The sequence below is a fragment of the Aotus nancymaae genome, unplaced genomic scaffold, assembly GCF_030222135.1.
Source record: "Aotus nancymaae isolate 86718 unplaced genomic scaffold, 86718_ANA_hifiasm-v0.15.2.pri h1tg000053l, whole genome shotgun sequence".
Classification (NCBI taxonomy): Eukaryota; Metazoa; Chordata; class Mammalia; order Primates; family Aotidae; genus Aotus; species Aotus nancymaae.
Window position 1 is genome coordinate 16,136,969 of NW_026988467.1, and position 18,307 is coordinate 16,155,275.

At 50.5% G+C, this 18,307-nt stretch overlaps 1 protein-coding gene across 1 annotated transcript; it reads right to left on the reverse strand.

Moving 5' to 3' along the window:
* Positions 1 to 7,490: 7,490 nt before the first annotated feature.
* On the reverse strand, positions 7,491 to 18,002 carry LOC105708402 (aflatoxin B1 aldehyde reductase member 3). Its single transcript, XM_012439756.2, has 7 exons — positions 17,728 to 18,002; positions 12,412 to 12,599; positions 12,118 to 12,222; positions 11,262 to 11,358; positions 10,951 to 11,050; positions 10,279 to 10,408; positions 7,491 to 7,878 (listed from the first exon to the last, which is right to left on the reverse strand). The coding sequence occupies exons 1-7, from the start codon at positions 17,939 to 17,941 to the stop codon at positions 7,717 to 7,719; spliced, it is 996 nt and encodes a 331-aa protein (XP_012295179.1). The 5' UTR covers positions 17,942 to 18,002; the 3' UTR covers positions 7,491 to 7,716.
* Between the last annotated feature and the right edge of the window lie 305 nt (positions 18,003 to 18,307).

The following is an 18,307-nucleotide window of genomic DNA, read 5'->3' on the forward strand; positions in this document are numbered from 1 at the left end:
ACAAACTGTATATGTATTTATACTCAAGGTGCTGTTTGGGAATTGTCTCTTGAAGAAGCTCTTTCGATATGAAATGACCGGGGGAGGAAGTGAAGTGGGAAAAAAGAGAAAAAAATATTTGAAATGGCTGAATTCAAGTGGCCATCAACTATTTTGAGATATAGTATCCAGAAGATTCTAACAAATGGGATGTGATGGCAGAGAATACATGCCTGATGGGAATACTCAAGAGTCTCAGCAGCTTCTGGGGCTCATCTCGACTTGACCACTCAGGACCATTGCTCCCAGTGTGAAGAGTTTATTTCCACCGAGCGTGGTGGCTCACACCTGTTAATCCCAGCAGTTTGGGAGGCCAAGGCGGGCGGATCACCTGAGGTCAGGAATTCAAGACCAGCCTGACCACCATGGAGAAACCCCATCTCTACTAAAAATACAAAAAATTAGCTGGGTGTGGTGACACATGCCTGTAATCCCAGCTACTCAGGAATCTGAAGCAAGAGAATCATTTGAACCCAGGAGGCAGAGGTTGCAGTGAGCCGAGATCGCAGCACTGCACTCCAGCCTGGGCGACAAGAGCGAAAGTGTCACCTCAAAAAAAAAAAAAGTTTATTTCCTAAGATAAGTACCCCATACTCTCACATGCGCTTTGCAAAAGTATCTTTGACTCTCCTCCCAGGACACAAGTGATGCTATAGACTTCTGAGGCTGGGGCATAAAAGGCCACACAGCTTCTGCCTAGTTTTCTTGGGATGTTCTCCCTTGGAAGCCACATGCAGAGGTGACATGTCTACCGGTTGATGACAGCAGCTGATAAGTGAATGTCTCCAGGCAACCCTTGCCTCCAGCTGCTAAATCACATCTCGGACACTGGGGAACAGATAGATGAAGCTTCCCCACTGAGTTCTACCAAACAGCAGGTTTGCCACCACCCAACAGATTTTTGTGTATTTCATCAAGATGGGATTTCACCACGTTGCCCAGGCTGGTCTTGAACTCCTGGGTTCAAGCAATCCCCTTGCCTAGGCCTCCCAAATTTCTGTGATTACAGGCATGAGCTACCATGCCCTGCCTGTTTTGTTTTTCAAAAACAACTGATTGAGACATAATTCAGACACTATAAAGTTGATCTACTTAAAGTGTATGATTTGGCAGGGCACGCTGGCTCACGCCTTGGCTATCCTGGGTGCTCTGAATTTCCCTATGAATTTTTAAACCAGTTTGTCAATTTCTGTGTTTAAAAAGAAAATAAAAGCTGACTGGGTGTGGTGGCTCATGCCTATAATCCCAGCATTTTGGGAGGCTGAGGTGGGAGGATCATCTGAGGTCAGGAGTTTGAAACCAACCTGGTCAACATGGCAAAACCCCATCTCTACAAAAAATGAAAAATTAGCCAGATGTGGTAGCGCATGACTATAATTCCAGCTACGCAGAAGGCAGAGGCAGGAGAACCACTTGAACCCAGGAGGTGGATGTTGCAGTTAACCAAGATTCCCTGCACTGTACTCTAGCCTGGGAGACAGACTCCTTCTCGGAAAAATAAATAAATAAATAGCAGCTGGGATTTGGATGGACAGAGACTGTGCTGAATTTCCTCGTCAACTTGGGAGATTCTGTCATATAAAGCAACTCAATTTTGGTGTGCTTTTTTGTCCAAAGATAACTGACAGGCCACCCTACATCAGGGAGTATCTATGTTGTATGGATAAAAAGAATGAGGGGGAAATTTCTTTTCATAAAGAATAAATTTTCTCTGCAGGTGTCTCCCTCTGGTCAGCAAATGGGACCTTTTTTGGGTCAGGCTTTTGGGTTAGTGGTGTTATCTACATTTCCAAGTTGGGCCCCTTTCGTCACTTTCAGGGGCTGCTCTAAGTGCTGCCTGCTGCCCTGCCCAGGGCTGGAGGGATTTTGCTGCAATAGTCACACAGCAGCCACCAAACCTGTGCTTTTTCTTCTCCAGCCTTGAATGCCTCCTGTTTGGAGTAGGGGTGAGGAAAATGTGTACCCCACTGCCCTTGCCCCCATACCCAACAAAAAGAAGCCCAGAACCACCGCTGAGGAGGTTATGGATGAAAAGACAGGAGGCTTTAGCTAAGACGAGAGGAAAACCACTGCTGAGATCGAGAGTGGTAAATACGTTCCACACTGGGCCGGCGTGGTGGCTCACTCCTGTGATCCCAGCCCTCTGGGAGGCTGAGGCGGGTGGATCACCTGAGTACAGGAGTTCGAGACCAGTCTGGCCAACATGATAAAACCCCTGTCTCTACTCAAAATACAAAAATTAGCCAGGCTTGATACCATGTGCCTGTAATCCCAGCTACTCAAGAGGCTGAGGCAGGAGAGTTTCTTGAACCCGGGAGGCGGAGGTTGGAGTGAGCCAAGATTGTGCCGTTGCACTCTAGACTGGGCAACAGAGCGAGACTTCATCTCAAAAAAAAAAGTTCCACACTGATATGGCTTGGATGTTTTCTCCCCTTCGAATCTCATGTTGAAATGTGACCTCCAGTGTTGGAAGTGGGCCTTGTGGGAGGTATTTGGGTCACTGGGGCGGATCCCTCATGAATGGCTTGGTGCCATCTTCATGATAATAAATTCTCCCTCTCTTAGTTCACAGGAGACCTGAGTGTTTAAAAGAACCTGGCACCATCTCCCTCCCTCTTGCTCCCTCTCTTGCCATGTGACGCGTCCGCTCCCTTTTTGCCAGTCCACCAAGATTGTAAACTTCCTGAGGGCCTCCCTAGAAGTAGATGCTGGCGTCATGCTCACAGCCAGCAGAACTGTGAGCCAAGGAAATCTCCTTTCTTTATAAATTACCCAGGCTCCGGTATTCCTATATAGTAACACAAATGGGCTAACACAGAAAATTAGTATGGAGGAGTGCAGCATTACGGTAACAATAACTGAAAATGGAGGTTGGAAGCAGCTTTGGAACTGGGAAATGGGCAAAGGCTGGAAGAGGTTGGAGGGCTCAGAAGATGACAGGAAGGTTAGGGAAAGTTTGGAACTTCTTACAGACTTGTTAAGTAGTTGTGACAAAAGTGCTAATAGAAATACAATGAGGCTGGGCCAGGAGGCAGGCAGATCATGAGGTCAGAAGTTTGAGAGCAGCCTGGCCAACATGATGAAACCCCATCTCTATTAAAAATACAAAACTTAGCTGGGTGTGGTGGCAGGTGCCTGTAATCCCAACTGCTGAAGAGGTTGAGGCAGGAGAATCATTTGAACCCAGGAGGTGGAGGCTGTAATGAGCCGAGATTGTGCCATTGCACTCCAGCCTGGGCGACAGCACGAGATTCCTTCTCAAAAAAAAAAATAAAATAAAAGATAAAGAAAAAGAAATACAGTGAAGGACAGGCCGACGAGGAGGTCTCAAATGGAAATGGGGAATTTATCGGGAACTAGACCAAAGGTCAACCATGTAATGCCTTAGCAAAGAATGTGGCTGCATTGAGTTCTTGTCCAAGGGGTTTGTGGAAGGTTTAGCTTAAGAATGATGATGTAGAAATTTCTGGTGGGAGAAATTTCTAGGCTGCAAGGGATTCAGGATGTTGCATGGTTGTTTCTAAAAGCCTACAGTCAGATACAGCAGCAAAGGAATGACAAAGTTAGAATTTATAATTAAAAGGGAAGCAGAGTATAAAAGCCTGGAAAATTACAGCCTGACCATGTCATGAAGAAGGAAGGAGCATTTTCAGGAGAGGAATTCAAGTGGGCTGTAGAGAAAACACTTGCTAGAGAGATGAGCTTGACTAAAAGGGAGTTATGTGCTAATAGCCAAGATGATGGGGAAAAGGGGGTGAAAGGCATTTCAGAGGACCTCAGGACAGCCCTCACACTCTACTAGGGCAACGCTGGGGGGAAAATATGAGGTTGGAGCCACCCAGCCAGAGTCCCCACTAGGGCGCTGCCCAATGGAGCTGTGGGAAAGGGGCCACCATTCTCCAGACCCCAGAATTATAGAGCCACCAGCAGCTTGTACCCAGAGACTGAAAAAGCCACAGGCACTCAACTCCAACCAGTGAGAGCAGCCATGGGGGCTGCATCCTGCAAAGCCACATATGTGGAGCTGCCTGAGGACTCGGAAGCCCATCGCTTGCACCAGTGTGGCCAGGATGTGGGACACGGAGTCAAGGATGATTTTGGAGCTTTACATTTTCAGCCTGCCCTACTGGGCTTCAGACTTGTGTGGGCCTGTTGCCCCTTTCTTTTGGCCGATTTCTCCCTTTTGCAATGGGTATGTTACCCAATAGGGGTGCCACCACTGTATCTTGGGAGTAAATAATTTGGTTTTGATTTTTTTTTTCTTTTTTCTTTTTTCTCTGAGATGGAATTTCGCTTTTGTTACCCAGGCTGGAATGCAATGGCACGATCTTGGCTCACCGCAACCTCCGCCTCCTGGGTTCAAGCAATTCTCCCACCTCAGCCTCCCGAGTATCTGGTACTACAGGCATGCACCACCATGCCCAGCTAATTTTTGTATATATAGTAGAGACGGAGTTTCATCATGTTGACCGGGATGGTCTCAATCTCTTGCCCTCGTGATCCACTCGCCTCGGCCTCCCAAAGTGCTGGGATTATAGGCGTGAGCCACTGCACCCGGCCTGGTTTTGATTATACAGGTTCATAGGTGGAAGAAACTTGCCTTGAGTCTCGGATGAGACTTTGAACTTGTTGGAAACAGACGCTTGGTGCCACAAAGAAAAATTAGCACTGAGACAAAGGATCTTTCAGCAATGCAATATTTACTTCCTGGACTGCAGGAAGGGTACCCTCACTAGCCAGCTTGCCATGAGAGTACAGTGAACAAAGGAAAACACACATATTTATTCCTTACACATCTGGGGTCGTCCTTACTGCTGTGTCTGATCTTGGCTGGCTGGAGCCAGACGTCACAATTTAAACTAAAACCTGATTGGCTAACAACTTAAAACTTTTCTAGCCGGGCGCGGTGGCTCAAGCCTGTAATCCCAGCACTTTGGGAGGCCGAGGCGGGTGGATCACGAGGTCAAGAGACCGAGACCATCCTGGTCAACATGGTGAAACCCCGTCTCTACTAATACAAAAAATTAGCTGGGCATGGTGGCGCGTGCCTGTAATCGCTGCTACTCAGGAGGCTGAGGCAGGAGAATTGCCTGAACCCAGGAGGCGGAGGTTGCGGTGAGCCGCGATCGCGCCATTGCACTCCAGCCTGGGTAACGAGCGAAACTCCGTCTCAAAAAAACAAAAACAAAAACAAAAAAAAACAAAAACAACAACAACAATAACAACAACAAAAACTTTTCTAAACAGGCAAAAGCAATGGAGATCTGGGACATGCCTGTGAGCACTCCCAGCACAGATATCTTGGTTAAAGTACAAGGACATAGAATATGCTACGTGCCTGTAAGCACGGCACGTCTAACAGCTGCATAGGATAGGGTTTAACAAAGAGTTATTAGCACGCTTATGATTTATTCTTTAGCAAGAAAGAAAACTTTAAAGAGGAACTTTTATACTTCCCACAATTCCCTCCTCTTTATAATTTTCCTCTTTAAAGTTTTTTTAACATGTTTTGGTTTAGTTGTTTTGCCTGAGTTGCAAAAGAAAAAGCCTCTCTCTTTTTTTTTTTTTGCCTCCTTGTCTTCTTCTTTTTCTTTTTTTTTCTAACTCTGTCTCTCTCTTTTTTACACACACTTTCTCTTACATTTTCTCAACAGACCTCAGCTTTCTCTCTCCACACTTTGCTGGCCGGAGCGGGGTTTGCTTTGGGCTGCTGTTGTTGCTGCTGGTTTTCTTGTGCCCCGGGGGCCTCCTCAGGGTGCAGGCAGCCAGGCAGGGGGTGCTGTGCCCGTCTGCCCCACAAGGTTCCCGGCACAGGGCTTCGGGCCGTCTTGCTGCTGCCGTGGCCATTGCTCCACCAGCCTGTCCCGGCCCCTGCTGCTGCCTTTGCGGCACCCCTGGCCATGTCTAGCGGCCCCGCGGGCGACCTCCACCACGCTGCTTTCTGCTTAGCCTTGGGCAGCCCCCCAGCACTTCTCAGGTGCGCCACCTGGGCGCGCTGCCACTCAGAGCGGCCTGGCCCCTGGGCACCTGCGACCTTGCTTCCCTGGGCCCCGCCTCAACGTGCAGCTGGCCTAGCTGCAGGCACCGCTATGGCCGCCTCAGGGGGCCTTTACTGGGGCTCCTCTGGAACCTTCTCGGCTACCTTTACCTTTCTTTTTCCAGGGGAGGATTCCGATCATCCCCCCACTGCCCTTTGGGAGGTCTCTCTCACTCCTCTTCACTTTTGCTTTGCTCTCTCCACCATCTAGGCCTTATGAAACCATCACAGATCTTGCAGAAAGGAAACGCTCACACTTCTCTCTCGCATGCACACTTAAACTTTAGGATTTTTACCAAAGCTTGAAGCTTTTCTTTTTTCCCACATTGCTGAGAGACCAGGTTAATTTATTTTTTGCACCAGGTGGGTCTCAGCTGGAGACCACCCCAGAAGGGAATGGGGGTCCCATCTGGGGTGCCAATGTGTTGGAAACAGAAGCTCAGTGCCACAAAGAAAAAATAGCACTGAGACAAAGGATCTTTCGGCAACACAATTTTTACTTCCTGGACTGTAGAAAGGGTACCCTCGCTAGCCATCTTACCACAAGGGGGCTCATCCAACAGACTTTTGATTGAGTTGATGCTGGAACAAGGTATGGCTTTGGGTGACTGTTGGGAAGGGATGACTGTATTTTGCAATGTGAGAAGAACATGACATTTGAGGGGCTACTGGCACAATGATATCATTTGGATAATCTGTCCCCCCCCAAATCTCATGTTGAAATGTGATCCCCGAAGTTAAAGGTGGGCCTGCTGGGAGGTGTTAGGGTATGGGGGTAAATCCCTCTTGAATGGCTTGGTGCCATCTGTACAGCAATGACTTGTGGCTCTGAGTTCACACAGGATCTGGTTATTTAAGAGAGCCTGCAATGTCATCCCCTCTCTGTCTCTTGCTCCCTCTCTCTCCATGTGACATGCTGGCTCTCCCTCCCCTTCTGCCATGACTGTAAGCTTCCTGAGACCCTCATCAGGAGCACGTGCCAGCACCATGCTTCCTTGTAGAGACTGCAGAACCATGAGCCAAAGAAACCTCTTTTCTTTATAAATTACCCAGTCTCAGGGATTTTTACTTTTTTTTGAGACGGAGTCTTGCTCTGTTACCCAGGCTGGAGTACAGTGGCGCGACGCAGTGGTACAATTTCGGCTCACTGCAACCGCTGCCTCTTAGATTCAAGCGACTCTCCTGCCTCAGCCTCCTGAGTAGCTGGAATTACAGGCACCCACCACCATGCCCAGCTAATTTTTTGTATTTTTTAGTTGAGGCAGGGTTTTGCCATGTTGGCCAGGCTGGTCTTGAACTCCTGACCTCAGGTGATCTGCCCGCCTTGGCCTCCCAAAGTTCTGGGTTTACAGGGGTGGGCCACTGCTCCTGGTCTCAGGTATTTTTTTTATAGCAAGACAAGTGGACTAACACACAGCATCTTGGGAGGTTTTATTCTTTTTTTTTTTTTTTTTTGCACTTTATAATAGAAATAGTAGTGGTCAAGGTTTTATTCTTCATTTGGTGGTGACTCTACTGTTAGGTTTTTGTCCAAATAGTTCTGTTCCTAAGAATTTATTGAGGCAGTTCTAAATTAGAGAAAGTGTGAGCGAGCAAAGGAGGTGACAGAAAAGCCTGGGGCAGCCTGAGCCACAATGGGCCTAGCGGAAGTAGTTGGGACATTCAAGGGCAACCAAATGCCAGGCTTGTTGAAAGGCGTCCACGACAGCTGGCTCCAGGGGCCCTTCCTCCGCCGCTGCCAAGTTCTGCTCCAGCTGCTCCAGGCTGGACATGCCTAGGATGACTGCATCCCCGTGGGCACCCTGCAAGGGAGACAGCCAGACTTCAACCCTCTTCTGCTGCACGGCGACTCCACTCACACCCCTCCCAGCCACCTCCCTGCTGAGATTTGGGCTTTCTTATACCCCATATGTCCAGAAAGAACCTAAGGTGCCTTGGATAGCTGTACCCATGTAACTCAAAACCTGTATCCTCTCCCCTACTGCCACAGGGTGCTTCCAGGCAGACCTACATTCACAGCCCAGTTCTGCCCACAGCAGCTCTGTAAACATGACTATGTTATTAAACCTCTCTGAGACTCAATCCTCTTCTCTATTTTCTATTTTCTTATTTTACATACTTTTAAGTTCTGTGGTACATGTGCAGAACGTACAGGTTTGTTACATAGCTATACACGTGCCATGGTGGTTTGCTACACCGATCAACCCGTCATTTACATGAGGTATTTCTCCTACTGCTATCCGTCCCCTAGCCCCTCATCCCTGACAGGCCCTGGTGTGTGATGTCCCCTTCCCTGTGTCTATGTGTTCTCATTGTTCAACTCCCACTTACGAGCGAGAATAGGCGGCGTTTGGTTTTCTGTTCTTGTGTTAGTTTGCTGAGGATGACAGTTTCCAACATCATCCATGACATTGCAAAGGACATGAACTCATCCTTTTTTACAGCTGCATAGTATTCCATGGTGTATGTGTGCCACATTTTCTTTATCCAGTCTAACATTGATGGGCACGTGGTTTGGTTCCAAGTCTTTGCTATTGTGAACAGTACCACAATGAACATACATGTGCATGTGTCTTCATAGTAGAATGACTTATAATCCTTTGGGTATATACCCAGTAATGGGATTGCTGGGTCAAATGGTATTTCTAGTCCTAGATCCTTGAGGAATCACCACACTGTCTTCCACAGTGTGATGATGAGCTTTTTTTCTTATGTTTGCTGGCTGTATAAATGTCCTCTTTTGAGAATTGCCTGTTCATATCCTTCGCCTACTTTTTGATAGCGTCGTTTGTTTTCTTCTTGTAAATTTGTTTAATTTCTATGTAGATTCTGGATATTAGCCCTTTTTCAGATCGATAGATTGCAAAACTGGCTAGCCATATGCAGAAAGCTGAAACTGGATCCCTTCCTTACACCTTATACAAAAATTAACTCAACATGGATTAAAGACTTAAACATGGCCAGGCACGGTGGCTCATGCCTGTAATCCTCTTCAGACATTAACAAGCACTTTGAAGGCCAAGGCAGGCGGATCACCTGAGGTCGGGAGTTCAAGACCAGCCTGACCAACATGGTGAAACCCCGTCTTTAAAAAAAAAAAAAAAAAAAAGACTTAAACATAAGCCCTAAAACCATAAAAACGCTAGAAGAAAACCTAGGCAGTATCATTCAGGACATAGGCATGGGCAAAGACTTCATAACTAAAACATTGAAAGCAATGGCAACAAGCAAAATAATCAAATGGGATCAAATTAGACTAAAGAGCTGCTGCATTGCAAAAGAAACTATCGCCAGATTGCACAGGCAGCCTACAGAATGGGAGAAAATGTTTGCAACCTCTTCTCTATTTTCAACATGGTTATGGGTATGAAAAATTATGTAGAGCACTTAGCACTAATTTATTGATCACCTACTGTATATATGCCAGACACTAGCCAACATCTATGAGGCACCGAGAGAGGGAAACTCCAGCTTCCACCAAAAAAGTGAGACTAGTGGGCTTTACACTCAAACTGTGTTAAAATGTCTGCTCCTTTAATAACTGGGTGAACCTCAGTTTCTTCATTAATAACACTGGGATAATCATATTTCGTAAAGCCTAAGGAATAAGGAAATCCCTGTACTGAAGCCCTCATTACAAATCCTGACACTCCTGCATTGTGGAATATTTAGACAAATAATAATAATAATAAATAAATAAATAAATAAAACAAATCCTGACACTCAGATACAATCAAAGACCAGTGGGAAAGCCAAGCACAGTGGCTCACACTTGTAACCCCAGCACTTTCAGAGTCTGAGGAGGACAAATCAAATTATCTGAGCTTAGGAGTTCAAGACCAGCCTGGGCAACATGGTGAAACCCATCTCTACTACAAATACAAAAAATTAGCTGGGCATGGTGGTGCAGGCCTGTAATCCCAGCTACTCAGGAGGCTGAGGCAGGAGAACCGCTTGACCCCAGGAGGCGGAGGTTGCAGTGACCCAAGATTGCACCACTGTACTCCAGCCTGGGTGACAGAGGGAGACTCTGTCTCTAAAAAAATAAAAAATAGAAAAAGACCAGTGGGAAGAATATTTGTGAGAGTTCGAAGAAAGAGAACTTTCTGAGGAATCAAGAAAACAAATGTTTTAGCCTTCACCTAAAGGTATTCCTGGTTCCCCTGGAAGGGCAGAAGCTGAGCACCCAGGTCGCTGCCTACCTGCAGCTGTGAGTGGTGGTACATCCACCGGAGGGCAGCCGAGGTCATGCTGGGGGCGCGGGCGCCATACGCGGCCTGCAGGGCCTTCTCCACCAGAGCAATGGCCTGGAAGTGGTGCTCCTTCCAGTAGCTGGGAAGGGGGGACAGTGGCACAGGGGTCAGTACCATGGGGGTGACACTGGGAGCCATAACCGAAGAGCCATCCAGGGCCACTGCCCCACCCACACCCTGTGGTCCTGAGCAGGTGTCCTCTCTAGGCATCGGTCTCCCCCTTCACTGGGCACGAGAACCACCCAGGATGCCAGCCCCCTCACCAGAGACCTCCACGAATCTTTACTCTTGAGGACTCATCAGCCTGAACTTACTTTCCCTAGGGACACAGGGGCCGCTCAGATGGAGCAGACCTCCCTCCAGGGCTCTTTCTTTCCTTCCTAGCAGGTGATTTTTCAGGAAAGAGCTACGACTTCAAGACCCCAAAGTCCAGGGAGCCTCATCGACTCCTGGAGGTCTCAAGACAAGAAGAAAACCCACGGAGGGTTTGGGAATTCCTGAAGGAATGCAGGGGAGGAGGCGCGGCAGTGAGGAAAGGCCTCACCCCAGGAGCAGCCCAGGACTTCTTTGCACATAAGCGGACCCCACCATAGCCATCCTCACCAGGCACCCCCTGCTCACCGATCCCTGTACAACTCTGCCCATGGCGTCCCAAAGAAGCGGCCCAGGGGCTGTTTCCCATCCTTGTCATCAAACTTGTACCTCCCGGTCAGCAGGCCCCCTGCAGGAAGGCAGCAGTCAGCCCCCAGGCCCAGAGTGCCCCAGAAGCTGCCACGTCCCTCAGGGCTCTGGACTAAGGGAGAGGCAGGGACCCAGGAGGGGTGAAGGATGCAGCCCAGCCTCTTGTCAAACCCTCCCTGCTTCCCACGTCCCGGGCTGGGCATCAGTGGGGTGGGAATAGGCTGAGACAGGGCCAGGAATGCTCCACGTACCAGCCAGAGGGTTGTAGGCATAGAACCTCAGTCCAAAGTGCCTGAGGCAGGGGAAGAGCTCCGGTTCCACCTGCCGGGTGATGGCGTTGTACATGCCCTGCAGGGAGAGGGACCCCGGGGAGAGGATGGATGTGTCAAAATTCAAATTTACCCTTGTAGAACCCTTATTTCAGACATTAACAATTCTAGGACCTTAACCATCTGAGCATATACTTATTCTTACTGGTGCTGGTGAAGGGGGCTTATGACCAAGGAAAATTCATTCCTTCAGCCAACTTTCATGAGCACCAACTATAAGCTGGTTGTCAGATTTATATGCTTAAGCCAAAAGGACAAGGTCCCTTCCCTCAAGGATTTATAGTAAGGTCAAGCATAAACAGTTATAATCAAGTAGAGGCAATCATAATATACTAGAAAGTTCTGTGACCAGTGCCTGGCACCCAGCAGATGAACAAACATTTGTAGAATGAGTGATAAGGAGGTAAATGAGGACCTGAGGTCTCAGTGTCTTCTGGGCCCATCTAGAAAAGCTTCCAACGGAAGACACACCTGTGTGAGACCTGAACCCTTCTCCCAGAGAAGGGGCAGTGGCGGGGAGGGTGGGTTCCAGTCTGCGTGCAGGGTGAGGTGGGGAAGAAAGGGACCAAGGTGCACACTCAGGCAGGAAGGAAGCAGATGCCCAGCGGCCAGGCTGAGGAGCTCGAACGGCATCCTGAGGGTAACTGGGAGCCATCTGCAGCTTTCAGCAGGGGAGTGGCTGCTATGCAGAAGGCACGGGGGGCAGTCAGAGGGGCAAAGAGAGCCCATGATGAGCAGGAGTCCTGGAGATTGTGGCCTCTCTAGCCCCGGCCCTCACCTGGTACACAGTGGGCAGGATCCAGCCGTTGCTCTTGCAGAGGGAACAGATCTCAGCCACTTCCCAGGCAGCATAGTTGGAGAGGCCAAGCTCCACGAACTTGCCCTGCACGAGTGAGGCTGCAGTCAGAACCCAGCAGCCCAGACCTGTAAGGGGAGGCAGGGTGGGGCCCCTGGGAGTGGGGCTGTTTCCTGCTGCACCCTGGGACCACCCTGGTGCCTCTGCTCTCATGAGTGGGATCAGGATAAGGAGAGCAGTGGCGGACCACCTCCCAGAGCTCAGGAGTCCCCTCACCTCCTGGTGCAGCTGGTGGCAGGCACGCAGTGTCTCTTCTACCGGGGTGCTGTGGTCTGGCATGTGCAGGTAGAAGAGGTCTACTCGGGGACATTGCAGCCGCTTCAGTGATGTCTCCAGCTGGAACCGGAGACTGTCAGGCTTCAGTGAGTTCCCAAACAGTGGATTGGCCTTGGTATGAATTTTCACTGAGAGGAGAGACAAATGAAAATTCAGGGTTGGACGCATTGGCTCATGCCTGTAATCCCAGCATTTTGGGAGGCTGAGGTAGGTGGATCGCCTGAGGTCAGGAATTTGAGACCAACCTGGCCAACATGGTAAAACACGGTCTTTACCAAAAATACAAAAATGAGCGGGGCACGGTGGTGCATACCTATAATCCCAGCTACTCGGGAGGCAGGAGAATTGCTTGAACCCAGGAGGTGGAGGTTGCAGTGAACCAAGATCACGCCACTGCACTCCAGCCTGGGCGACAGAGTGAGACTCCATCTCAAAAAAAAAAAAAGAAAAGAAAAACAAAAATTTAGGCCAGTTGATCAAACATTGGAAGGGGGTCTGGTATAATGGTTAAGAGAGAGGGCTGGGTTCATATTCAAGCTCTGCTATGACTAACTCTGCAATCTTCACCAAGTTACTTAGCCCGCGTCTTGATCCCTTCAACTGTAACGTTGACGCAGGAATTTTCTCAGTCACTTTTTGAGCTGGGATCTCCGGTCAGTGATGCCCCCCTGCCCAGATCCCACTACCTGCCGCTGGAGGTACCCTGCCCGCTGGGCCTGGCCAAGTCTGGCTTGTATATCGGCTCAGTCTGTGGCTGGGCCAGATGCGCCCCAGCCTGCCTGTATGATAGCTTATACCTGTGTTCAGAGATTCCTGAGCTCTTGACATACGTCCAAAAAGAGTGAGGATATGATGACAAATGAAGGGTGAGCTCTCAGTGGAGAGGGACCCAGGGGTAGGGCAGTTCAGGGTCCTTTACCCCTGCAATTCGGTGGGTACTTTACTCGGTGTGGCTGGGTCCGGGGCTTTTTATGGACTCAGAATGGGGAGTGCGTGCTGTTTGGTGTGCTAGTATGCAAAAAAGGTTAAGGCAAACACACCAAGACACCACTCAAATGTGGCCACAGCAGTGTAGAAAACCGATTAGGAAAGTGGGGGTATGTGTGAAATAGGTGAAGAGTGGAGACCAATCAGAGGAAAGTGTGCCAAGCAGGAAGACAGCTTCTCAATCCTGTCCAAGGACTTCACCTGTAGCTTGGCTTTCAGGCTTTAAACTGTCTTCAGCTTGTAGGTGGGGTTTCACCGGGGACCTGCCCTGATCTGCAGAGGCATTTGACTGCCTCCTGTAACTATCAACGTGACAGTGAAAATAGTGCGATCTTGCAGAGAGATCCTGAGGATGGATCAGAACTTGGATAAAAGTGCTCATTATGAGCTGCCGCTACTATCACGATGGTGCAGCTGGATGTGCCAGGCATGAGGGGCTGGGAGAGAAGCTGATCCCTGCTGCCTAGGGCTCACAGCCTAAGGGGCCACTCTAGAGTAAGTGAGGAAGGGAGACGCACAGGGTACTAGAGAAACCCACAGCATAGGGGTGCGAGGCCCGCTGGGAGCGCAGAAAGGCTTGCCTCAGAATCTGAATCAGAATCTCCAAGGGGAAGTCAGAGGCCACCAGGTGGGGAACGGTGAACAGCTCATTCCAGAGTGTGGGGACGCAGCCAAAGCAAGCAAGAGGTGTGTGGAAAGCCACGTGTGGGAGTGTTTCCAGAGCACCAGGTCCACGGGGGCCCTTGGTGCAAAAGAAGAGACCACAGATCCGATGCCGAAGGGTCCCTGGGACTTTAGGGGGCTGTAGGGAGCCTCTGAAGCCTTTTTTTTTTTTGAGATGCATTCTTGCTCTGTCACCAGGCTGGAGTGCAGTGGCACGATCTCGACTCACTGCAACCTCCGACTCCCTGGTTCAAGCGATTCTCCTGCCTTAGCCTCCTGAGTAGCTGGGATTACAGGCATGTGCCACCACGCCTGGCTAATTTTTGTATTTTTAGTAGAGACAGGGTTTCACCATGTTGACCAGGATGGTCTCGATCTCCTGAACTGGTGATCCACCCACCTTGGGCTCCCCAAGTGCTGCGATTACAGGCGTGAGCCACCATGCCCAGCCTACTCTGAAGGCTTTCAAGATGGGGAAAGAGGTGGTGGTTCTGGAGATGATTCTGAATGCAGCATGGACAGAAAGCAGGCTGGAAGTGGGGAGATCAGCAAGGAGACTGCAGCAGGAATTAAGAGACCCAAGAGGCCTCACATGGGCCCCTGGGAAGGAAAGGCAAGTATCAATTAGACTTACTGGATAGAACAGATCAGTGAGTGGCCAATCAAGTGATTCAGGAGTGAGCTTAAGGCCAGGCATAGTGGCTCACACCTATAATCCCAGCACTCTGGGAGACCGAGGTGAGCGGGTCACTTGAGGTCAGGAGTTTGGGACCAGCCTGGCCAACAAAAAATACAAAACCTATATGGGCATGGTGGTGCATGCCTGTAATCCCAGCTACATGGAGGGCTGAGGCAGGAGAATCGCTTGAACCTGGGAGGTGGAGGTTTCAGTGAGCCCAGATCATGCCACTGCACTCAAGCCTGGGAGACGGAGCAAAATTGTCTAAAAACAAAAGAAGTGAGCTGAACACATCGCGCTCTGCCCCCTATTAAGAATCCAAGTTGGAGGCTGGCTTCGGTAGCTCACACTTGTAGTCCCAGCTACTTGGGAGGCTGAGGCACAAGAATCGCTTGAACCCAGGAAGGATAGGTTGCAGTAAGCCGAGATTTTGCCACTACACTCCAGCCTGTGTGCCAAAGCAAGACTCTGTCTTAAAAAAAAAAAAAAGAAAGAAAGAAAAAAATCCTAGCTGGAGAATAGGCAAAGTGGCTCACCCTCATAATCCCAGCACTTAGAGAGGCCCAGGTGGGTGTATCTCTTGAGCCCAAGCATTCAAGAGCAGCCTGGGCAAAATGGTGAAACCCCGTCTCTACAAAAAATACAACAATTGGCCAAGCATCATGGCGCATGCCTGTAATCTCAGCTACTTGGGAAGCTGAGTTGGGAGGATCATGTGAGACTGGGGGATCAAGGCTGTAATGAGCAAAGATCATGCCACTGCCCTCCAGCCTGGACAACAGAATGAGAGCCTGTCTCAAAAAAAAAAAAAAAAAAAAAAGGGGATCCTAGTTCCAAGTGGGCCGAACTAACAGGTGAGTGGAGAGTCCTCTTCCCACTTTTCACACTTAGAAAGTCACATAGGCTGGCAGGAGGGCAGTCACTGGAGCCCTTGAGATCTGGCAGGGAGCAGGTTTTAGGTACTATTCATTAGGAATTTTTCCAAACCACGCCTCTGCTTCTCAGTGTGCACTTCACTTCAGATCTGAGATCTAAGGACGTTGGCCCAGCCAACCTTGGACTCAAAGACGGAAGAGACGGATTAAAAAAGAAAAGAAAAAAAAAATCAGAACTAAGGGCCAGGCAGAGGGTGCAGATCTGCAGTGACTCACACCTGTAATCTCAGCACTTTGGAAGGCCAGGGCAGGAGGCCCAGAAGTTTGAGACCAGGGCAACAAAGTTAGACTCCTGTCTCTATGAATAATGCAAACAATTAGTTGGGTGTGGTGGCACAGTCCTGTAGTAATCCCAGCTACTTGGGAGGCTGAGGTGGGAGGGTTGCTTGAGCCCTGAGAAGTCAAAGCTGCAATGAGCCATGATTGCACCACTGCACTCCAGCCTAGGCAAAAGAACAAGAACCTGTCAAAAAAAAAAAAAAAAAAAAAAGGCCAGGTGCAGTGGCTCATGCCTGTAATCTCAGAACTTTGGGAGTCCAAGGTGGGTGAATCACGAGGTTAGAAGTTCAAGACCAGCCTGGCCAAGATGGTGAGACCCCCATCTGTACTAAAAATACAAAAACTGGTCAGGCACAGTGGCAGGCGCCTGTAATCCCAGCTACTCGGGAGGCTGAGGCAGGAGAATTGCTTGAACCCGGGAGGCAGAGGTTGCAGTGAGCCGTGATCGCACCACCGCACTCCAGCCTGGGAAACAGAGCGAGACTCCGTCTCAAAAAAAAAAAAAAAAAGTGTTACACTGAGATGCGTGCACTAGGCTTCTTTTGTTTGGGATGCACCATGTGGTGAAAAAAAAGTAACCTAGTTCCTAGTGGGCTGGACTAACAGGTGAGTGGAGAGTCCTCTTCCCACTTTTCACACTTAGAAAGTCTCTTAGGCTGGCAGGAGGGCAGAGGAGAAATGGACAAGACTCCACTCAGACACTCAAGAGTGGAAGGAGGCAAAAGGTTCTAATATTGAGAAGAAAGGAACAGCTAAGGTTTCCCAGCCCTCACTGTGTGTCTGCCAGGCATCAGCCTAAGCACTGCCAATGGCGTCGGACTGAGCGCCGCTCCTCCTCCCCTATACACACATCCTCCCCTAGGGCTACACCTGCCTCCTCCAGCACCCTCAGAATTGCCAAATCACATTGCCTTTGCACACCCACGCCCACCGCCCTGATGCCCTTGCCCCTCTTACTCCTCCTGGCAAACTCCTATCCATTCTTTCTTCACGGAGTCCCTCTCAGGAAGGGCTCATTCTGGGCTCACCAGCCATCTCTAGAACTGGAGCTTCCTGGAGTGGGTTAGTGTCCGTTTGTCTCCAATAGCCTCAGACAGAGCCTCCTACAAAGAGGGCAGTTCGATTCTGTACCACCCCAAATTCCCCATCGTGCTGAGGGAGCTGCCCAGGCTCCCAGGCAACTGCCACCCTGGTGAGTACCACAAGGTACTCAGAGCAAAGTCAAGGGCTACGACTGGCATGAGAGCAGGAGGAAGTAGAGAGTGTGCTGGGTCCAAAGTCTGATCTAGCACTGTGCCATGAACTGCCAGGCGATAAGATCAGAACGTCTACAGATCAGGCCTGTCAAGGGCACCTGAAGGCTACAGGTGGGGACAGGAGCTGCACAATGCCAGATTCCAATGGTTTTCGTGCCCCAGAGAGGGACTAGCCAAGTCATTCCAGGCGAGACCAAGTCATCCAGGCGTCCATGAGGGTGCTGGGTTACCTCCCGGAAGACAAGACCAGAGAAAGGGAGTCCGGACAAAGCACCGTCCAGTTGTCCGGAGCTAAATGTGCCTGAGAAGCCTGGGGTTTCCTGAGCTGCGGGGTGGACGGGAGTGGGATCGGGACGAAGCCGTCGGTGCTGCCTGGGGCCGGGGGCCGGCGCGGTGCATGGCTGGGGGCGGGCTCAGCTTTGCACAGGGCAGGGGGAGGATCAGGGGCCACTGTTACCTCTGCAGTCGCCGACGCCCAGCCCGAGCCCCAGGCCGCCCAGGATGGTCTCGGACTGGCCGTCGGCGTAGGCGAAGGCCGTGTCTATCTCGGTGTAGCCGCGCTCCAGGAAGGCGCGCATGGCTGCGGCGCTGGTGGGCACGTCCATGCGGCGCCCCATCTCCATGGCGCCCAGGACCGTGGCGGGCCGGGCCCGGGACAGCTGCTGGGACATGACGGCGGCAACGGGGGACGGCGACAACCCGGGCGTAGCGCGCAGCGGTCGGCAGCTCCAGCCCCGGAGCGGGCGGTCGCGTGGCTTTAGGGACTGGCTCGGGCCCCGCCCACAGGGGGTGGAGCTGAGGGCGCGGCCGAAGGTGCCCAACACCGCCCACGCGCTCTGCACTTGCGCGGAACAAGCGGCAAAATGCGTGTGGCTTCTTGCCCGTGGACTCGCGTCTTGGCGACTTCAACACTCCTCAACGTCCCCAAGCGTGAGTGGGTCCAAAGGTTGGGACGATCCTAAAGGGCGGGGACACCGCGGTCCTCCCTGCCCCATCGTCCCATCTCCCTCGGCCTCGCCACGGAACTGTCTCGGGTC

Excerpts from the sequence above, each read along its gene's own strand:
- LOC105708402 (XM_012439756.2), bottom strand. The coding sequence starts at position 17,941 with ATGTCCCAGCAGCTGTCCCGGGCCCGGCCCGCCACGGTCCTGGGCGCC. Across the intron at positions 11,359-12,117 it reads TCCTGCCCACTGTGTACCAG|GGCATGTACAACGCCATCAC; the intron begins GTGAGGGCCGGG and ends CTCTCCCTGCAG. Across the intron at positions 11,051-11,261 it reads TGCCTACAACCCTCTGGCTG|GGGGCCTGCTGACCGGGAGG; the intron begins GTACGTGGAGCA and ends GCCTTCCTGCAG.